Source organism: Madurella fahalii (genome assembly GCF_045866475.1).
Source record: "Madurella fahalii IFM 68171 DNA, scaffold_1, whole genome shotgun sequence".
NCBI lineage: Eukaryota > Fungi > Ascomycota > Sordariomycetes > Sordariales > Madurella > Madurella fahalii.
Window position 1 is genome coordinate 5,082,652 of NW_027263971.1, and position 19,325 is coordinate 5,101,976.

The following is a 19,325-nucleotide window of genomic DNA, read 5'->3' on the forward strand; positions in this document are numbered from 1 at the left end:
ACCTCGGCCCTTAGTGTTGGCCCAATGCTGACATCTGCTCGGGGGTGCTCGTAAACACCAGTGGCTAGCTAGGACAAACGACCGAGATTTTAGATGTTCCCCAAACGGAATATACAGAACTATACCCCCGGCCGAAAGATGAGCGAATTGGGCGCCCTTGAAGTTAGCGGACGGACTGGTCAGCAAATAGCGGTGGTTAATTAGTCGGCTATACTGAACTATCACCCCCGGCCGAAAGACGGGTGCCCTCGAATAGCGGTGAACGCAAACCGAACTGAGCTAGTTAGACGGTTACATTATTTATCCTCTGCATCGCCGCAGTTATAAGCGATGCTTACATGCATGCCCAAGGTAGTAGTCAAGGCACAACCGCGGCGGCGCAAATCTATCACCTAAACATCACGTTTCCATTAGCTGTTGCCGGTAGTTAACTGTACCTTGTCTCATCTTCTGTTCCTGATAGCCACTGTCGTCCGTGTATAAGAAGCAACCTCTCCTCCTCTTCGTTACTCTCTTCGTCGCCTTTCCACTCCGTCAATCTCAATCTTGCAGAGATCAGCACATCGGCATCATGGTCAACTTCACTCCCCATTTCCTCGCTATGTTAGCCTTCGGCCATGCTGTAGCAGCCTCGAAGACAGCCACATCCTTCTCTGAATGGGTTGAGGGCATCCTAGCCGATCCTAACGGAGATCACCTGTCTCCCGAGGACGCCGTCGCTGCCTTCAAGAGTGGCACGTTTTCTGTCCCAACCGCTGGTACATAGGACCGATCTTTCAGACCCGAGATGCTCTATTTCACCTTCAGATCTCAGACTAACACTCTTCTGTGATTATAGCCAAGGCCCGCCGAAGCCTATTGGAGAAGCGCGCTACCTGCTACGAGGTTCCCAACACAGAAGCTCTGGTATGGAAACATGGCCCCCCTTCCTCTCTCTGCCTCTCCGATTCAACTCTTTCCCTGTGGCTGCAGCTGCACTTTCTGACTCACACACTTTTCTCCTGCTAGATTGTAGATGCTGTGGCATGTATCAACGCCATTGCCCGTAGAGCCCCTGACAGCTGCCGCGAGTACATGCTCTGCCAAATAAACACCGCCGCGATTACACAGGACGGAGGGGGCCCAGGCAGATGGTCCAGCTGGTAAGTCCCCATGAGTTAATATTACAAGAAATCCAAAATGTTAACCTCTCCGTCCGCCATAGCAACGACGTCGCTCGTGGCGCAGGATACGTCATGGACAATTGCGTCCGCCCTGGGAGTGACTGGGTACAAGGATCCGAGTTCGCCCATGGGAACGGTAATCTGCTAGTGCGGATTCGGCGGCCCTAGCTTAGTATATTTATAGGGGGTGAACATGAACGCACGTGAGGAGCAGGTTTCATCCTAATTTTCTGAGCCGGCTAATGTGACAAGCAGTGACACAGAAATCGAGACTTGATACTTTGCAATTCCTCCACTCGAAGCCAACTGCAATCTTCTAATGGAGAATCAAGTCACCGCATGTACATACAGTAGTACCACCACCCTAAGGCTAACACATCCTGCTTTCAAACAACCATCCCATCAAGTAAGCAGACACGCCCCTTTGTGTTAGATGCCCGGCTGTGCAGAAATTCTGCAAATTAGGTGCAATAGCAACGTCCTGTACCCTGGTTGCCAATGAAGCAATAGTTTCCCGTCTCAGTGCACTGTAGGTAGGTACCACGTATGACCGTCAGTATAGTCTCAATTTAAAATCATGACGTACGCGACTGTAAAACGAAGTTAAGCCACATACCGGCGAAGTTTCAAGGCAGTGGCAGATGGACCGGCAGGCGAAGTTGCCCTCCCTCCAGAAATATTGGCACACCTGATTATCTTTGTTACAGTACTGTAGGAGATTGCGTGTGAGCTTTCAACCTTGAGATCAGGGCATTACTAGGCATCACGTTCGCACATACTCCATCCCACTGGCGCTTCTGGATGACGCTGACGGTTTGATTGCCCGACACATCGGAAATCTCGTCGCTGGCACCGCGCTTCGCTGCCGTGCACGTCGCTTGGCGGGATTGAAGGCTAGGGGGTTCATTCACATTCACGGCAGCGCCGTGGATGCCCGTCACAGCTGTGAGCATGAGGGCGAGAGAAGAGAGGGCAGTTGTGGCCTTCATAGTGAACAAGAGTTTGCTTTATCGAAGCTGATAGGGAATTACAAGAACAGACGGGAGCGGTGATTGATCGGAACGTGTGTTTGAGAAGGGCGCCCGCCTCCGTTTTAATACTTTCCTGGTCCACGAGAATGGATAGCTGGTCGTATATCTCCGTTAACGTGAGCAGTCGGTGCTATGCAGCAGCGTATTCTTGTCATCCTAAGAAAGCCCCGTGCTGGATGCCTCTCCTGGATCTCAACCCCTTTTCCCTTTCTGGGATTTGCCGACCAACCATTCGGACATCAATAAGGTGAACTCTTCCCAGCCAAATACAAGGCCACCTTGCTCTTCCCCTGTGCAATCCCCACCCCCCCATCTGACTGTTTGGGCATGCAGAGTCTGAAGTCTCGGCATGGATTCTATGTGTCTCGGTAAACATTCAGAGTGGAATTGGATCGGGGCGTTGCTCACTCCAAAGGCTCCGTGGAACGGATGCCGCAAAGAAACAGGCTATGTACTCGCAACGTCTTCGGCAGGTCTTTCACCGACATAACCGGACCTCACGTTATACGTTCCGGCTCCCCGCCCCATTTCCACGGAAGAGGATGGCACCGCCAACACCTCTTCAAGCAAAAGGGCCGTCTGCCGTCTTGGTCTGCTAGTCTGCAAGTCTGCTAGTCTGCTAGTCTGCTAGTCTGCTAGTCTGCTAGTCTGCTAGTCTGCTAGTCTGCTAGTCTGCTAGTCTGCTAGTCTGGGTGCTAGTCTGGGTGCTAGTCTGCAAGATCTCTCTGACAGCCGTTTGAGTGTTCATATGCACAGAATTGTCGGTCGAGGTTCGCGATGTCAACACTGCGACCGACCCATGTCCGTTCACTTTCATTCAAGCCCCGGCCCTGATGATGCCTCGGGAGATGATTTGCTAACGCTTCGTGTGCCCTAGATTTCGCTTGCAACTGCCCCAACAACTGCAGCTATAAGGAGGGGTCCAGCTGCAAGTACTTTGCTGGACCGTCCGACAAGACGGGAACTATCAGCGGGTGTGAGTGGCACCATGTCTACCCTGTTTGGAATGTCTCGTTTCTGGACCCGGAGACTAACACCGATCTGTCGTAGACTGCGACTATAAAGACGGTTCGCTTTGGTGCTTCGCCGACCTTCAATAACTGAGAAGACACATGAGAGGAGAGCGAGGGTGTAGCATACAACTGCTACTCTGTGGTTGACTACTTTCTATTTCTTTTCTTTACCTTTAGAGATTGCCTAAGGCTATGCCTATCTTTACCGAACCAAAATAAAACCACTCATTGCCGGCTTTGAACCCAATTGGCACAATAATTAGTAGCAACTGAAGCTGTGATCTTTTACCTGTTGATTAACTAATTGGCACCTTACATAATACAGTAATCTGTCCCCTGAAACTAGTATTAACGCTGCATCAACTAATAAATAAAAAATTTAGTTACTAATCATACTAATCGTGGCTGACATCTAGTGCAATATTCCGTTCTCTTTTACGGCCCTCAATCAAACTCATCAGTTTTAATATCTGTCGAGAGCTTGGTACCTTAAGGGTACCTTAGGTAAATCAGCACAGCCTTTCGTACTCGCAGCTTGCTCTGCCCACAGCAACTCTAGCCCAGCAAGATCACACAATCGACGCGGCCAGCGAAATGTGGCAGAAACACATATCTACACCACATAAGGTACCCATCAACACAAGGGGTGGGGCAAGGGTGGCCAAATGCTAGACAGACAAGATAGACAAACAGACCAGGCGATATCCCACAACAAATTGGGTTCCTGCAGCTTGGACAGCGTCATAACAATATGTGCAGATAGAGCTTCCTCTTTTTGCACGCAAAGAAAACTCGTCAAGTGAGTTTGCAAAAAGTGTGGACAAAGAGTGCTGAATTGGATTGTCCTCCTGTCTAAGGAGCAATGGCCAGACGAACCCTACTTGTGGTGCGACAGAAAGTGGCGCCCTCGGTAAGTTTCCAGTCCCCGAGCGTCATCCTTATGTAAGTGTGGCCCTCTCCCTGGGGACAGGTCTCCCCAACTCAGCATACATAGGAGGTAGCTAAAGGCTTACCGTCACAGCCACGTCCCTTTCTGTCGCAGGCACCACGGGTAACGTCGGGATGGGGTGCTTCTAGAGGAGGCTACCTTGCTGATGTCAAGTTGAATTGATTTTGAACCCGGAAGGTAGACCCGGGCGGTGCCGGAGAGGTTTGTATGAGCAGCCCCGAGACTGGCTGCACGCTGCGCTCGAAATCCAGACGGCCATGGCCATGAAGACCTGGACATTGGGCCGAAGCATTGTCTCAGCTGGCTGGTTAGGTACATTAGGGCGGTTAGTGAGTTGGCGAATGGACAACACCAGACAAACATCTTGGGAAACCGTACATTTCTGTGCGACGGGACATCGACTGTCAGTTCTGCAACTTACCTATCTATTGGAGCATACGAGTGCAGTCGTCCCTAGTATGAGACTATGCGGAAGCGGGAGATGCCAATGCTATGTAATTAGAAGCTGAGCTCACTCTCGACTCAGTGCCCGCACACATTGCGCTACCGAAAACAGAGGTTTTGGCGGGGGGACGGGATCAATATCGTACTACAATTGGTATTGTGTAAGGCCATCAATAGCCCGCCTGCGGTTATACGAGATGCATGGGCCCTGAGCCCTATGGCATGGACGAGTTCCGTTTATTTCCTCGGCCGAGATCACGGTTCACAAATCGGCATGTTCAAATTCAAAATAAGGAAAATATGTCCGGAGGGAAATTATCAATCCGGTACTGATTAAGTGTTCTTCCCTCCCTGGTATCCCAGGTCTTGGACAGCCAGACGGAGCCAATCCCGCCGCTAGCCTGTAGGTAGAGACTGTGTCGCGAGTATAGCCATGACTGGGCAGATCCCTAATCCCAAACCCCATACCAATCTGTTATACAAAGCCTCAGGGGCCAAGTGGAAGTGATCGTCTCAACCCCCAACCAAGTTATCGCTCGTTCGCCGGCCATGCCGTGAATACAGGTCCCCAGACTGCCATTATCGCAGACTCTTTACTCCCAAGTCCTTCAGCATCGCCCTTATCAGGAATTAATCCTCATGCATGGCCCACTCGTCATCGTCTGATTCGTCCTCCACCGCACACTCCCCCCCATCTTCGCTGTCGTACCAGAGCGATCTGACCGCATACCTGTCCAACAGAGTCAGAAAAACCTTTTCATTTTGGGTGGTCTCGAGAAGGGGTCGGAGACCACTTCTATGTCTCGGGAGACGGCTGAAAATGAGGTGGTGAGCGGTTGTTCTGACTGTACATACCAGTTTCGGCCCTCGGGGTCAGTCACCGTCAGCAAGGGCACGCCTGGGGGCGGCTGCTGTCGAAGAACCTTGGACTTGTACCAACGGCAGGCAGGGAGCCTGTACCTGGGATCGGTCTTGGCCAGTTCGATAAAATGCTCGTTCTTAGCCGCCCGCCGAACCGCCAACCTTCCCTCGATGTCGATGAAGAACTCGTCCTCCCACCGGAAGTCACGCAGGCGGGCCTCCGTCATCTTGTACCGCTTGCCATGTAGCCTAGCAAGGCCCATTTTTCTGTTCCACGCCGAGAGGAATTCGGGCGTCATGGCTTGCTCCTTCTGAGGCTGAGGGAGGGGCGCGCTCTTGATTTCAGGCTTGGTGTCGGCCTTGGCCCTGGCCTCGATAATGCTGTCCACCGATTTATTGGCTTTGATTTCGTCGATGCCCATGACGATATGATTCTTGCCGGCCGCCGCCTCGCCAATTGCCAGAAACTGAGCGACGGGCGAAATATCCTCGGCGGATTTTCCCGAGGCGGTGCTGGCCGCCGAGAGAGAGAGCATCCCGCGACCTTCGGCAAATTGTTCGTTGGTGAAGCCAAAACCAAACTGGTCCGCGAGGAAACCCTTCCCCTCTCCATCCATTTTCAGGTCGTTTCCGATGTCCACAAGCTTGTCCGTCCTGTGGGTGTGGTGGTGATGGGCTGGGAAGGTGACGAAATTCAGATGATTGACGGCCATGATATCAGCAGACCGTGGATTATCAAGTATCAGTTCGGTCTGGACAGTTGTGAGTTTGGCTGGATGCAAAAGCGGCGAAAGCTTAAGCGGAAAGGAGGAAGGCAGGTTTGAAATAGACTTACTTTGCCAGTGGCCATACCGTCATGCTTACGGAACGTCGTCTGCAGAAGCCAAGAATAGGGAGGTATGGGCCGGAACACAGTAGCTGTTCCATCCGTTAGGGATGGCCTCGGCCAGTCACAGGTGCTGTGGCTCCAGTGGACACTCCCGATCGGTACGCTGCTCAGGCTGGCGAGCGCTGGTGGAGCCTGGCCACCCACTTCACTTTTAGGCCGACAACATCGTGGGTGCCTGAAACCTGCGAATGGCTCGAGCACGAACACTAGTGTTTGGATTCTCTGCGAGGATCGCTTGGCCACGGAGGGGATACGTGGGGATAGTAGGCGAAGAAGTTGGCACGGCTGAGTGGCGAAGTCGCTGCATATCTGAGCGCCTGTGGCTTGGGCTGGGCTCATGGCATGAGTGCTAAAACATTGCTGTAGATTAACGTGACGATAAGTAAACGGTACGGGGCTGGAATTTGAATCGACACCGGCGCCGATGCTAATCGGGCCACGGGCTTCGGGGACTCCACTCGTGCCAATGGCAGCCTTGGGATCGTACTGGCAGTCTGCTTCAGGTGTTAGACGGTAAGCACATGCCCGTCGTCTCGGTCGCCAGTAGATGCCAACACAACGCAGAGCAGGAATCGGTGAATCTGACCCCTGTCTTCAATGGGGTTTCTGGAGACCAAGAAGAGCGATAACACTGGAAACGACGATCACGACAACCGGACGTAAATGGCGGGAGGTCCTATTGCAATAGATGTCCCCACACGCGGCTTGTCGGCACGCTAGATGAGCACGAACAGCGGTGGCGGTGTTCCCAAACGGCGAAAAGAAGTTACCCGAACAGCGTGAGGCGGTGAATCAAACAGCAGGTGTGTTCTCGCCACTGGCAGCCAGAAACCCACAGGCCTTCTGCGCCGCTCTGTTTGACCCTAACCCCTTATCTCGAGACACGGAAGGAGCAGCAGTCGACATATTGGCAAGACAGTCGTAGCGACTTTCTCAGAGCATATCCTGATGCAGGCGGTCCCGTGGAGAGGCTTGGGATTACCTATCTTACTAGTACCGAACAACGCAACTTGTTCTGTACCGCCACTTGTCCGTCAAGGTCACATGCTCGCATGTCACCGTTTTGGTTTCTAAGACAGCCGGCGTTATCAATTTAGACGGCCGGTACCTGATTCATGTTAGGAGAAAACGCGTTGATAAGCCCGTGAAATAGTCGACAGGTACGATGTAGGACACGGGTGGTTTTTGGATTTGTGGGGGGGAGGGGGACGGCGGTATCCTTCCCTTGCCGTAGATCACGTAGCCTGTTCTAGCCAACCAACGCCCCCAGCATGCTTTACTTGCCCCAGACTCGATGCGGTGTCGAGCCAGGGGATATCTACATAGTCCAGGCTCCGCGGTCTCCGACGCCGTTGTTCTCAACCCTCGCTCGCGTTACTAAGAATACTAGCAAGGGGCTAAAGACGGAACAAAGTTTTGCTGCTTATTGACAGGCATGTGATCAGATGCAGGCTGGTCAAAGGCCCGTATATCTCTTCGGACATCATACGCCTCGAGCTCCAACCATGCTCTGGTCAATCAATTACCCGCCTGCTGCACCCGAATACTCGGGTAGGAACCCCGACATCCCCGGGCGTGCTCCAAAAGCACCAGCCAAACAAAATGGCAATACGGGGTATTAAATCTCTACAGAAATCGCCCCGCACCGCCTCAGCATCCGAGCAACCCACCCATGACCTCCCCCATCCCGGTCCTATCCCAACTCCCCCTGGATCCCAAATCCATCGTATCCCATCCCATCCAATCCCAATCCCAACCAATGATTCCCCCCATCCGTCCCTACCAGTCCTCACTTAGGACTCGCCTCCATCTAGTTTAAACCGCCAAGAGATAACAGCCATGAAGTTGAAAGGGGATATGCATACAACAAGACCGATGAAAGGAGAGCAAAAAAAAAAAAAAAAAAAAAAAAAAATCTCATCAAAGGTAGAACGATTCAAGACATAGAGCCAAGATATAAAAAGAAAATCAAACGGCCAGATGTGACCAGCCAGCAGTGTCCTCGATTTTTTTTTTGTTTTTTTTTTTTTTTTTCTGGCGTCGGTTTTCTTCCAACCAGTGTCCATCACCAGCTTCAAGGCGGTGTCAAGGACATGCGAGCTCCAAGCCCCAAATCCCAACGAAGTCTCACCAATCCAACCCCCCAAAAATTACCAAAATGTCTCTTCCACCGGAGAAAAAAGGGACGAACCAAGTACACACCTAGACGGTTGGAAGGTCAAAGTTTAAAGAGCAAAGTTTTGAAATCGCTTTTCCGGCCCCGGTAATCTCTCCCCATGGTATACGTCCCAGTGCTCTCACCCACACGAAAAAGACAACCCAAGAGAGCAAATGAAAAAGGTGGTCGAAGAAGTAAGGTCTCGTGAAGCGCCGAGATTCATTTTGTGGTTAAAAAAAAAAGCTTCACCTTGGATTACACCACAGAATGAGTATATATGGCAAAGCTCCCCTAGCTCGGGAGAAAACGAGTAGAAAAGTAAGTTTCGGGTGGCCAGTTGGGGTTAGGTCGGCGGCTCGGAATACGGCATTGGGCCAGGAGAGACCGAGGTTGCAAGTTTTAGCGTGCTGGTGGTCCCCCTTCCTCGACTCCACCAGTCCGTTGATGCGAATCCTCCGCCCTCCACGGTGGGTCGCTAGAACCTTGCGGCTTCTGGCGGGCGATACCCGTTTGCCCTGGCAGCCTCGTACTGGACGCCCGTCATCGATTCTGGACCGCCGGACGCTGTGGGGGACGGAAGGGCCCTTAGAGGGGGCAAGTTCGGTGGGCGCGGTCTGCCGTATTGATCAGCAGCATAGGGATCCGACGCCGGCTGGTGCGGTGCTATGTGCATCCTGCTGCGTAAGTTTTGAACATCCTGCTTCAGCGCAGCGAGTTCTTCGTCCTGGCTGTTTATATGGGACTGGAGACTGGCTATGTGAGACTGCAGATGCCTGATGACATCGTTCTGCCGTTGGTGTTCCGAAATGGCTAGTAAATCAGAGTTAGCCGCGTGTGACGCCGTGGGCGGTGTTGTGTGGCCAACTAACCTTTGGTGAGAATCTCCCATTTGGAAGCTTTGGAACCTCGTTCTTGAGGCATCAGATCTCGGAGCTGCTCGAACAACTCCTTCATCTCGGTGCGCCGTTTCCGCTCGGCCAACTTGTGGCTCACACGGAGCTCGGGGGTCCGGCTGTAAGGTTGGGTGCCCGCCTGGGAGCCGCCCTCTTCGTTTCGTAAATCCCCCAATTGCTTATGCTGTAGCGTGTGGTGGTGGACTGTGGAGTACTCCCCCGAGGCGTTGGATAGCCTCTGATAGGCGTTTCCTCCTAGATTATCCTCCAGTCGCCGCTGTCCCGGCGGGAGTCTGGACTCGGCTGTGTACTGGCTGCTAGCAAGCGACTCGGCAATGCTACTCCTTCTCGAGTCGATCAGCGATTGGGTGGCAGCTGACGGCAACCTCTGAATCTCCTCTTCAGGGAAAGCCCATGCCTGGCCCTTAGTCGGCTCGGCCGCACGGGCAATCTGGCTAGTCGCCGGTCCGGTGATGGCCGGTGCGATTCTCATAGTCTTTGGGTGGCCTTCGGGATTGCGCTCGGCGCTCGGTTGGTAGCCATTTGAGATGCGGTGTATCGCGAGGCTATCCAGGCCCGGCCGTGGAGTCCTCTGCTGCTGCAGTGTGTTGTGTATCGAGGTTGTGGACTGGTTGTGGCTTGCGTAGGGAGAGTTGCCTAGCCTCAGGTCATTGAAACCCTGGTTAATCCTGCTGTCTACGCTCTCTCTCCGCGACAGCGCTTCGGGAAGCTCGCCGTTCACAAACGTGGCGCTGTTGGGCGCCGAATCCAGCGACTGCGGGCGATCCAAGCGCCGTGGGTCCGCGCTCCCTGGGGTTGTCGGCGAGACCATCGAAGCGACGCTCATACTGCTGCTCGTTGGGGACACAAGCGATTGCGACATATGGTTAGACGTTGTCGTCGGGGATGGCGTCTTGTCGATGGGCGACGTCTGGAAACCGGAATTGGGAGGGCTCAGCACGCCCAAACCGGACGCGGCAGAGGTGTCTACGAGGTTCAGTCTCATTAGCTAATTGGCTCCCGCTAACGCCATTCGAGGGTCCCCGGGAGGGAGGGTGGGCGAACGTTTGCTTGACGCATCGGTGCTCGAGTAATAGGCAGAGTCCCGGTTGTCGTCAGGCGAGTTGAGCACGCCTGCCAGTCCAGCTGGGAACTTCTGCGATGCGGGTCGTTGCTGATCCATAGTCGACATCTGGTGGGCCAAGCAGGCCGAGCAGCCAACCCAAAAAGCTGTCGGAAATCGACGGTCTGGTTCAGGGAAGCCCCAGCCAGCTTCGCCAACCTGCGGCGGCTCGTGACGGGATATCGGGGTAAGGCGTCGAAAGCGCGAAGGCTGGTGGGAATTGCTTTCGCTACGATGGCAGCTCGATATGTACAGTAAGCTCCGTAGAAGGCCGGCGAGTCGCACGGTTGGAACGACGGCGGCCGATGCAGATAATCAAACGCGCATTAGACGGCGACAACTGTCGATAGACGACCCGGGTGGATTTCGCGGAGCATGTAAAGCCTCGAGGTGCACATTTGAGGAGTCGGGACGAGCTTTGGGCGCGTGGGCGTGTGCGTGGGCGTGGGCGGATGCAATATCGACAGCCTGCTCGGACGGGGTGCAGACGAGCGGCAGGAGCGAGTAACTGTCAAGGCGGGTCAGCACGTTTTTCAAAGAAAGCCCAGCATCAAACCGGGGGGGGGGACGGTGGGGTCTGAGCGGCAGCCGGATGTGGATTGGCTCGCGTGGGGATTGTCGAGTGTGAGTGGTGGGTCCAATGCATGGGCCACACAGGAATCGGCCCCTAGCGTCTTACGTACTGTGGTACGCTGCACGAAGTGTGGACTGGTGGTACATTCACTTCATACTGCGGTACACGCCCCAGCATGGCTGCTGGGGTTTTCCGGGTTGCACAGCGAAAGCCGGGCTGACTCCGGTGCTGGGCCGCACTGTCCCAGCAAGTGCCTCGGCGTGCTGCCACTGCATCTGCTTCGCGAAGTGCCCTAACCGCCGGCCGAAAACGGCAGGAGGTAAGGCCAGCGCCGGCGGGCCCACCGAACCACATCCAGACACTGCCACAAACGCCTCGTCTGGCTCAGAGTGGGATGTTGCGCCGCTTGACTTACAGCCGGAATTTGTATGTTTGCAACCCGGCCCGGCGGGACCTGGCCTTTCGCATTAAGTTAAGCTCATAGTATAAAAACTCCGCTGCCGCATGTGTGTACTATGTAGAAATGCCCTGGTCGCTAGCCCATGTGGAAGAGTCCCCTAACTTGCAGGTACACTAGTGGACATCCCAGAGACGTGGCGGCATGGATCACCATGGGCCCCGGCCGGGCTAGGCGCTTGGTCCCAGGGGCGTAAATGGGGGCGCGCACGGGATGGGGTTTGGGGTGCATGTCCTGTATGGGTAAGGTACTGTATCCGGTGTGTACCTATACCGTAACCACTGGAGTTGGGAGATGCAACTTCCGGCGGAAACGAGCACTTTGATCCTTGGAATTGGCGGTGCGTTTCCAGACTGGACTCGGAGGTATTACAAGTCGGTTGGTTTTGCCTCGCATAAATGGATCATGTTGTGTAGACTTTGCGCGTATCACTGAGCATCCCTCGGGCTGTGCGCACAATTAGGTACTGGGTAATACACTTCGCTGTGTTTCGTTTTGCGCGGGTGTAATTTGTAGGCGCGAACTCGCAGAGCTTGGGCAGATACGCTAAGGTAGTCGGGACGTGCTACGCTCACGCCTCTGGCGGCCGCTCAAAGTCGAGATGGGCGGCTTTGGAGCTGTTCGTGACGCTCCGTAGCACGGCCTCCGGGCTAATTAATCAAATCCCTATCCTGCGGCAACAGCATGTGGTAAATCAAGCATGCGAACTGTTGAAACGCGTGTCCCGGAGAACGATTTGCCCGGCAAGATCGAGGTACGTTACCTTACTGCAAGACACTCATGCCATGTAACCAGCAAACAACAGCCGCAGGCGCAAGCACCTTCATCGTCCAGCCGGCAATTCAAGCGCTGTGTGTGAGTGCAGCTCTTGCGTGCATCTCTGACCTATCGGAATGGCTAGTACTGATCCGCCCTGGGTAGCGTGAGAGCACCCTCCCAAAAGTCATCTCGGCCGCCACATGAATCTGATGCGGGGTAGGGAGCCGGCGGCGGGCAGCGGCGCTCTTTGCTGACATCCGGAAAAAGAGATTGACAGAAACATAAGCTTAAAGTCTTGTCATCACAGCAAATTGGCAACCTGAACTGTTCCTTGCGAGGCAGTGGTACCGTACGTAGTACCTACCCTACCTACGGGGGCAGGGAAGGATTAAACCAGAAAATAATCGTCAATGGTCCTGAAGGCGGCTCAGATTGGCACAGGTACCCTCCTTCGGCCTAACTCCATGCGGCACAACCGCTCCGAAATGATGTGGCCCGGCTCGATGCTCTTGTTGCCGCGCTGCGGCAAAGCCAGCGGACGAGGACCGCCATCCCCCGTTGCTCTCCGGTCTTACCAGCTCGCTCCGTCAAGCACCAGGTCAGGCTGGTGATTTTGGCAACCAAAGGCGGCGGTTTCTCAGGTCATGCAACGCTTAGCTACCTCCTAAGCTGCAGAAGCATAGTATAGTACAGTACCGAGACCCGTCCGGTGACCCACCGAAATCTTTCAGGGGATTCCCAAACCTCAAAGGGAACATCGGCCAATTGCCGTCAAAAGTGCCGTTGATCAACAGTGGAGAGCCTCCCGCGCCCCAAACCAACATTCGCTGTGACAGCGCGACTCTCAGCCGCCGCTGCTTGATTACTGCCCGCAGACCCGCATAGTGCATGGCACAATAGCTCCTTATCACGATCTTGGCTTCATCGGGCTCGAACCAGCCTCTTGGGATGCCGGGGAGGGGCACTAATCGATTGGTGCTGGCAAGCGGCGGACATCAAGCACTGTTCACATCCATTCTAGGAGTCCCGTACTGTACAGTACACGGTACATAGAAGGTTAGTGTCGCATTGGAGGGGAAACTGAAGGAAACCTTTCCAGCGCAGGAGGGTCCGAAACCGATGCGACCAAACTCTCAAACCCCCAAATATTGTCCGTATTTTCTGAAGGCTTTATTTCGGCGAGCAAACGCTTCTCAAAACAGCGCTGTAGTGGCACAGCGCCAGCGACGCGGGTAATCCGACGACAGCGGTTCTCGACGAGAGCATCGGCCGCTTCCGTCACCGAGGAATTCTCCAACCACCAAACCTCACGGACTCCATAGCAGTCCGAGCTTGGCCCAGGATGCTGGCGATCCGGGGCTGCAATCTCTGCACTAGCGCAGAGCGACAAGCAGATCGCGATCCCCACACCACACCACGTTCCCGTCCATAGCGGATTGGCTGCTCGGCACGTGTCGACGAATTTGCTCGGCCAAATAATATCCAGGGTTGCGGCAGATCATGCCCCACCTGAATCGAACTTCTCCGCGTGCTCGGTGACTCTGTAAGTTTAAATCGTCTATCGACAACCGGACAGGGCGGGATTGAGAAAAGAAACAAAGCCGCCCAGGCAGCTGGGTCTGGGGTCGCGCTGACGGCTTACGGCATGCAGATACACTTTTGTCGAGGCAAACACCGTATGTGACTGCAGCAACTTGTCACAGCTTCCAAATCGGTACCAGGGCCAAGACACTGAGGAGGCCCTTGACCAGGATATCCACAAGTGGAGTTTCCTCCACGACCTTGGCTGATTCTGTCTTTTTCATTGCGACGTCTCGCTGCTTTGCCTCGTGGCACCAGTTTGGCACCCCGCCTTGGCAGTCTTTGCGCCTGGCACCCACTCTATTTCGGTGCAAAACTGGCTCTGTACAATCCAACCCTCAATTTGAGAAGAAACATTGCTGCGACAAGCACGATTCTGCGCACACTAATTATAGGATTCCCCGGGAACATTATGCCGATCGGGCAGACGTTTCCAGCAATTCCTAACTAAAACGGCGCTCCAGCTACCGTCAGTAATATAAGGCCTACCCGGATTCCGAACGGATGTGAAGAAACTTCCGAGGCCATGTCAGGTTTCGGCTGCCCGGGGGTTGACTAACGTTACCAGTCTCTGCTGTGGGCATGATCGACCAGCCGTAACCGCAGCCATCCCGCAATTCCGTCGGCTTTCAATATGTCTCAGTGACCTGCCCGTCACAAACGCCCCGGGTAAATTAGCAAGACGCTGCGCTCACTGTATCCGAGGGAAAGTGGCCTCGAATCTCTCGCCCTCTCCAGATAGCTACTGTACATCAAAGACCAACGGCGGGAATTTGCGAGCCGTCGGTTTGTGTTGTGGAGACCCGAGAAGGCCTTCCCAACATCCACGTGGCCGCGAGTCGTCCACGCTACTGCGGGCATGGAATACATAGACTGCCCACAGACCCCGCACACGACCGCCCGTTCAAGATAATCCATACTGTTGTAGTAATCGCCAACGGAGCAACGCCCCTCCCAACCGTAACTCATGACTACGTATAAATCTTCAATAGTCCATTTTCGACGATCGCACATGACCCTGCCGGACCGCCAGGCTTGGCGCTCGCGAGGCTAATGTTGTCGTCAACCCCAGACCGTGTCTGTTTCTCGCCGCCCTTTGTTGGGGAGGGTTAACCCCCAATCCCAACACCCCTCCCCCGAGAAGCATCACCGCAAAGCCGCCAAGGCATTTAAGCAAGGCGCGCCACTGGCCCTTTGGCCAACTCACATTAATCTCAGACTCCCAAATTCATATTTTAGTCCCAGCATGTGAATATGTGGCGCCAGATGCTATCCTGCTGCCATGACCCGCTCCGTGTAGCGGGTCTTGTAAGAGTCGTTGCTGCCATCCGGATGCCCGGCAGGGACCATCTCCTGACGGTCCAGTAGCAGCCGGTTTCATCAGACAGTTTCGATTTTGCGTACCTTTCTCTGGGGGGCCGAGGTGAGACCTCGGCCCGTCACACCGATGTATCTTGGACGAACAGCCCGAATGGTGGATATCTGAAGTTGATGCGGCCGAATCACGGTAGCCATCCCGTATAACGTGCGGCTCGGCTGGGCTGGGCGCCTCGGGTGACATCCTGCCACGTCCCCCAATCCGGCCGCTCTATTGGGATGACCCCAAGCGGCCGTGAGTGAGAAGTTATTTCTCTCCTTGCTTGTTGCGTTTTGCTGCGTACGCACACCCCCCATAGTCCGATTGTCCTGTGTTACCGGGTATTAGCGACTATGCAGGCACACCCTTTTTACTCCATGACGAGGTTTTCCCTTGTCGAGTTACGCTTAATAGGACGAGATGCGGTATTACAGTATCTGAAGCAGGAGACACCGACCCTCGGCACCTAACATGCGTGCTGCATACACTAGTTTCCACTAGCTCCTCCCTAATAACGAGCTTGCAAGTCCCTGTGGCGCGCAAGAAAACGGTCAGACCCTGATTCTTGGCATCTCTCTGCTTCTCGTTTTCGTATATGCGGTCTGCTTCAACACCGGCTCTGCAAGCTTAGAGACTGGTCCGGTCCGTAACTTGGCTAAGCACTTGCTTTTGCATTGCATTAGCAGGTTTCCATGTGGATGCCCGCAGCAGATAATTGGTTTCTTTCCTGTCTTCGAAGTCGTGGTGTAACTTTATGTCGCCCGCTTTTCCTCCATGTTTTGGTAGATCCTCATTGAGCCCTTTTTCCCCCTTCGCATGGCCCGTGTTTCGCTTTCGACCGCTTGCCCGCCCGACCTTCTTTGGTAGAAAGAGAACCCTGCGGCGCACTCTGCTCGAGCAAATTCCCCACTGGTTGCCCTGTTAACCAGCGTCCCAGGACTGGGCGAGGATGCATCAGGGGTATATAAAAACCACACACACACACACACACACACACACACACACAGGCGCACACAAACGCTGGCACAGCGTCACCTCACTACGTCACCTGCCTCTCTCCTATCGTGTGACATGGTGATCCCATACCACGGCCATGCCGAGGCCATGCAGCTGTGCAAGGTAATGACGTGAAACGAGGGAACTCAGGGGTTTTATGGATGTTACATGGCATGGGCAGGAGATATGAATGTAATGTCGGGTCATATGTGCACAAGAGCTATGCTGGTGTTTGGGAGACAGCACGGATGAGCGCAACGATGGGTCTGTCAACCTTTCTCTGGACGTAAGACCCCCCACTGTCCGGAATGGCAAGAGGCACTGACGGCAGTCGAGAGGGGATTTTGCTAGCAATTGTTAATGATTAAATGTAAATCACTAGATCCAGGAGTTGAGTACCTGCCGTCTCTGGATATGCCCCTGCCGTGAGAGGATCTCAGAGCCCTGGGAGGGATGTCGGATTATAATACCCGAAGTGCACGCATAAGCGGCATCTCTCATTGTCGGGGGAGATTCCTTTCTGCTTCCGTTGGAAAGCGCTGACTTGCACTGAAAATGTAGAGAGGAGACAAGTCAGTGATCTGGTTCACTGCTCGGTCCGGCGTTGTGTTCCCATGCTCTTCAGAACTGCACATTCTCAGGTGCAACGTCAAAGAAAATAGGTGCCGACGGGGCGTAATAGGGGCCTAGCATAAACTAGTCAGCTCCTGATCTACTACATCAGTGGAGTTTCTCTCTTGAGCTGGTTGAGTTTTAGGATATTCCACAGCGACAGGACGCTGGCATGTCGCATGGAAAGGGCAGCTGCGAGCGAGTGGAGGAGAAGGCGTTGCGAGATGTGACGGCTGCTTGGAGGCTGGAGATTGCTGTTTGCATCCAGGGCAAGCATGCAATAGGACAGGGCTACCGACGACCACAGTCAGCGTTGTTGGAAGCTAGCCTGAGATAACCCAAGGCGATGGGCATCACACCATCCGTTGTCTACATCTAGCAAGAAACTGACTGGCCAAACTGCCAAAAGACGAAAAAAGATATGCGACAGGAGGGAATCGAACCCCCACCTCAACCTTGGAAGGGTTGAATCCTGGTGTCTTTGTTAGCAAACTGGTGGTCTTATGCTCCGGGATTGGCTACCCAGATGAGGAGGTACAGGTTGAGAGATGCTCACCTAACCACTAGACCACTGTCGCATAGGCGACTTGTGACGAGCTGGGAGTCGAACCCAGGGCCTTTCGCACTCGCTCGGAGAAGGAATGCTAAGGGACGCCCAACTGCGTCACACGCCTTGTATTAACTGGAACTGCGCCAGCTGCTTGGTTGTCTCCGCATGCCGTTAATCGCGCATCTGAGCGGAGGGGAGTGTCTGCATGAGGCTTCGTGAGGGGCTTCGGCATCTGTCATGGTGCGTTGTGTGGAGGAGCAGACAAGCCGAGAGTGGTGGGGTATGCACGGTTGGAGCTCCGATCGATCGCGGAAAGGGTTAGGGTGTTAATCGTTTACCGCTACACCCAATGAGGCTAAGTTCCCAAATTTCGTTCGCGGTCAGCATCTTGGCAAGAATTTTCTGGTTCCAGGAATCGCGCAGACGCACTTCAGCAACATTTTCACCTCTTGCGAGCCCCAGGACCAGAGACATCCGACCATCGCTACCGCACCGTGCCCATCGTCCACCGAGTTACCATGTAAGCTGATTGCTCGGTACTTTCTTTTAAATCCATGGAGCGGCCAATTGACCAAGCTGTAGGCATTCTCTTCGTCGCGCTGCTTTGAGATCCGCCATCTCGGCCTCGAGAGCACTGTCAACCAAAGCGCCCGTCACTCCCCTTGCCGCAGGAGCATTCAAGAGAGTCAATGTTGCCAAGTTAAGGCCGATTCAGGCGGTACGCTTCTTTTCGCAGACGGAACGCCCTGCCGAGTCGGACTTGGAGAAGACAGCGTCCGCGGACGCCGCTCAGGACGTCGAGGTAGATCTATGCTCGGCCATGATTATATCAGATGAGTGTGATTACTGACATACTTCCTAGGAGTCTCTTGCCCAAACTGAGGCCGACATCCTAGAGGCGGTGCAGGATATAACGACGCCTACGCCCGAACCCCAACAATCTGAGGAGCAGTCCAAGCACAGTAAGTTTCTTGTCGACATCGACCGAGCCTTCTTTTAGCCCAGCTAACCGGTGGTGCGCAAAAAGGCCCGCCCAAGCATGGTGCTTTTGTTCGTAACCTAGTCTTCGAAGTGAACGAGGAACACCTGGAGCAGGCGTTCTCCAAATACGGCACCATTGTTTCCACATATATCGCCCGTGACCCTCGCGGTTTGAGCAAGGGGTAAGTCATGTTCTTTACCCTACTTGGCTATTGCCGTCGCCGGGCGCGCACACGGTAGCTAACACAGGCTACGCTCTCTAGATTCGGGTTTGTCGAATTTAGTACGGCCGAGGCGCTCAAGCAGGCGTGCGACAATGTCAACGGCTCTTTCTGGCATGGGCGACGCATCACTTGCATCCCTCGGGAGGATAAGCGCACCAGGCGCACGGCTGGTATGAAATCGCCGGCAGCACCTTCTGCGCAGCTCTTCATTGGCAATATTCCTTATGAGACGACCGATGCGGAGCTGAACCGGCTTTTCCGTGACATCAAGAACCTCAAGGACGTGCGGGTTGCCGTTGATCGCACTACCGGTTGGCCTCGTGGCTTTGCGCACGCCGATTTCGTGGATGTCGAGTCAGCCACTGAGGCGTTCAGGAGGCTTCAAGGGGCCACGCTCGCCGATAGGACGCTGAGAATCGACTATGCTGAGGGCTACCAGAGGAGGACCCCGGGACAGAGACGCAAAGACGGAGAGTCGAGGGAGGAGGGCAGGCCAAGGGAGGAGTAGAGGATCGTAGCGTTGGGGGGGGTTGGCAGGGAAGCGCTCAGGCGGTCGCTTTGGAATGAGGAAGCCTGCCAACGGCGCTGGCGGGTCATGAGACCATGTACCATGGGAACTGTATAATCCTGTGTAGAGTGTAGATTCTTCTTTAAGTTGCTAGCCAGGCGCGGCAGCACTGTGTGTAATTACCAAGTCATCTCCCATCCAG

At 54.3% G+C, this 19,325-nt stretch overlaps 3 protein-coding genes and 1 non-coding gene across 4 annotated transcripts; 1 reads left to right on the top strand and 3 right to left on the bottom strand.

Moving 5' to 3' along the window:
- Nucleotides 1-5,230: 5,230 nt before the first annotated feature.
- MFIFM68171_01563 (uncharacterized protein) lies at nucleotides 5,231-6,174 on the bottom strand (the record flags this gene model as incomplete). Its single annotated transcript, XM_071056985.1, has 2 exons — nucleotides 5,231-5,330; nucleotides 5,456-6,174. 2 exons carry the CDS (start codon nucleotides 6,172-6,174, stop codon nucleotides 5,231-5,233), a joined length of 819 nt encoding a protein of 272 aa, XP_070913086.1.
- A 2,809-nt stretch (nucleotides 6,175-8,983) lies between these two features.
- On the bottom strand, nucleotides 8,984-10,593 carry MFIFM68171_01564 (Hlh transcription factor; the record flags this gene model as incomplete). The annotated part of the gene is made up of 3 exons (XM_071056986.1): nucleotides 8,984-9,318; nucleotides 9,378-10,388; nucleotides 10,467-10,593. The coding sequence occupies 3 exons, from the start codon at nucleotides 10,591-10,593 to the stop codon at nucleotides 8,984-8,986; spliced, it is 1,473 nt and encodes a 490-aa protein (XP_070913087.1).
- Nucleotides 10,594-17,282: 6,689 nt separating this feature from the next.
- On the bottom strand, nucleotides 17,283-17,438 carry MFIFM68171_t25. The gene is made up of 2 exons: nucleotides 17,401-17,438; nucleotides 17,283-17,317 (listed from the first exon to the last, which is right to left on the bottom strand). It is a non-coding gene; the product is annotated as a tRNA-Leu (tRNA).
- Nucleotides 17,439-17,759: 321 nt separating this feature from the next.
- On the top strand, nucleotides 17,760-19,123 carry MFIFM68171_01565 (31 kDa ribonucleoprotein, chloroplastic (Fragment); the record flags this gene model as incomplete). The annotated part of the gene is made up of 6 exons (XM_071056987.1): nucleotides 17,760-17,789; nucleotides 17,845-17,930; nucleotides 17,993-18,212; nucleotides 18,273-18,372; nucleotides 18,438-18,573; nucleotides 18,655-19,123. 6 exons carry the CDS (start codon nucleotides 17,760-17,762, stop codon nucleotides 19,121-19,123), a joined length of 1,041 nt encoding a protein of 346 aa, XP_070913088.1.
- Nucleotides 19,124-19,325: the final 202 nt, after the last annotated feature.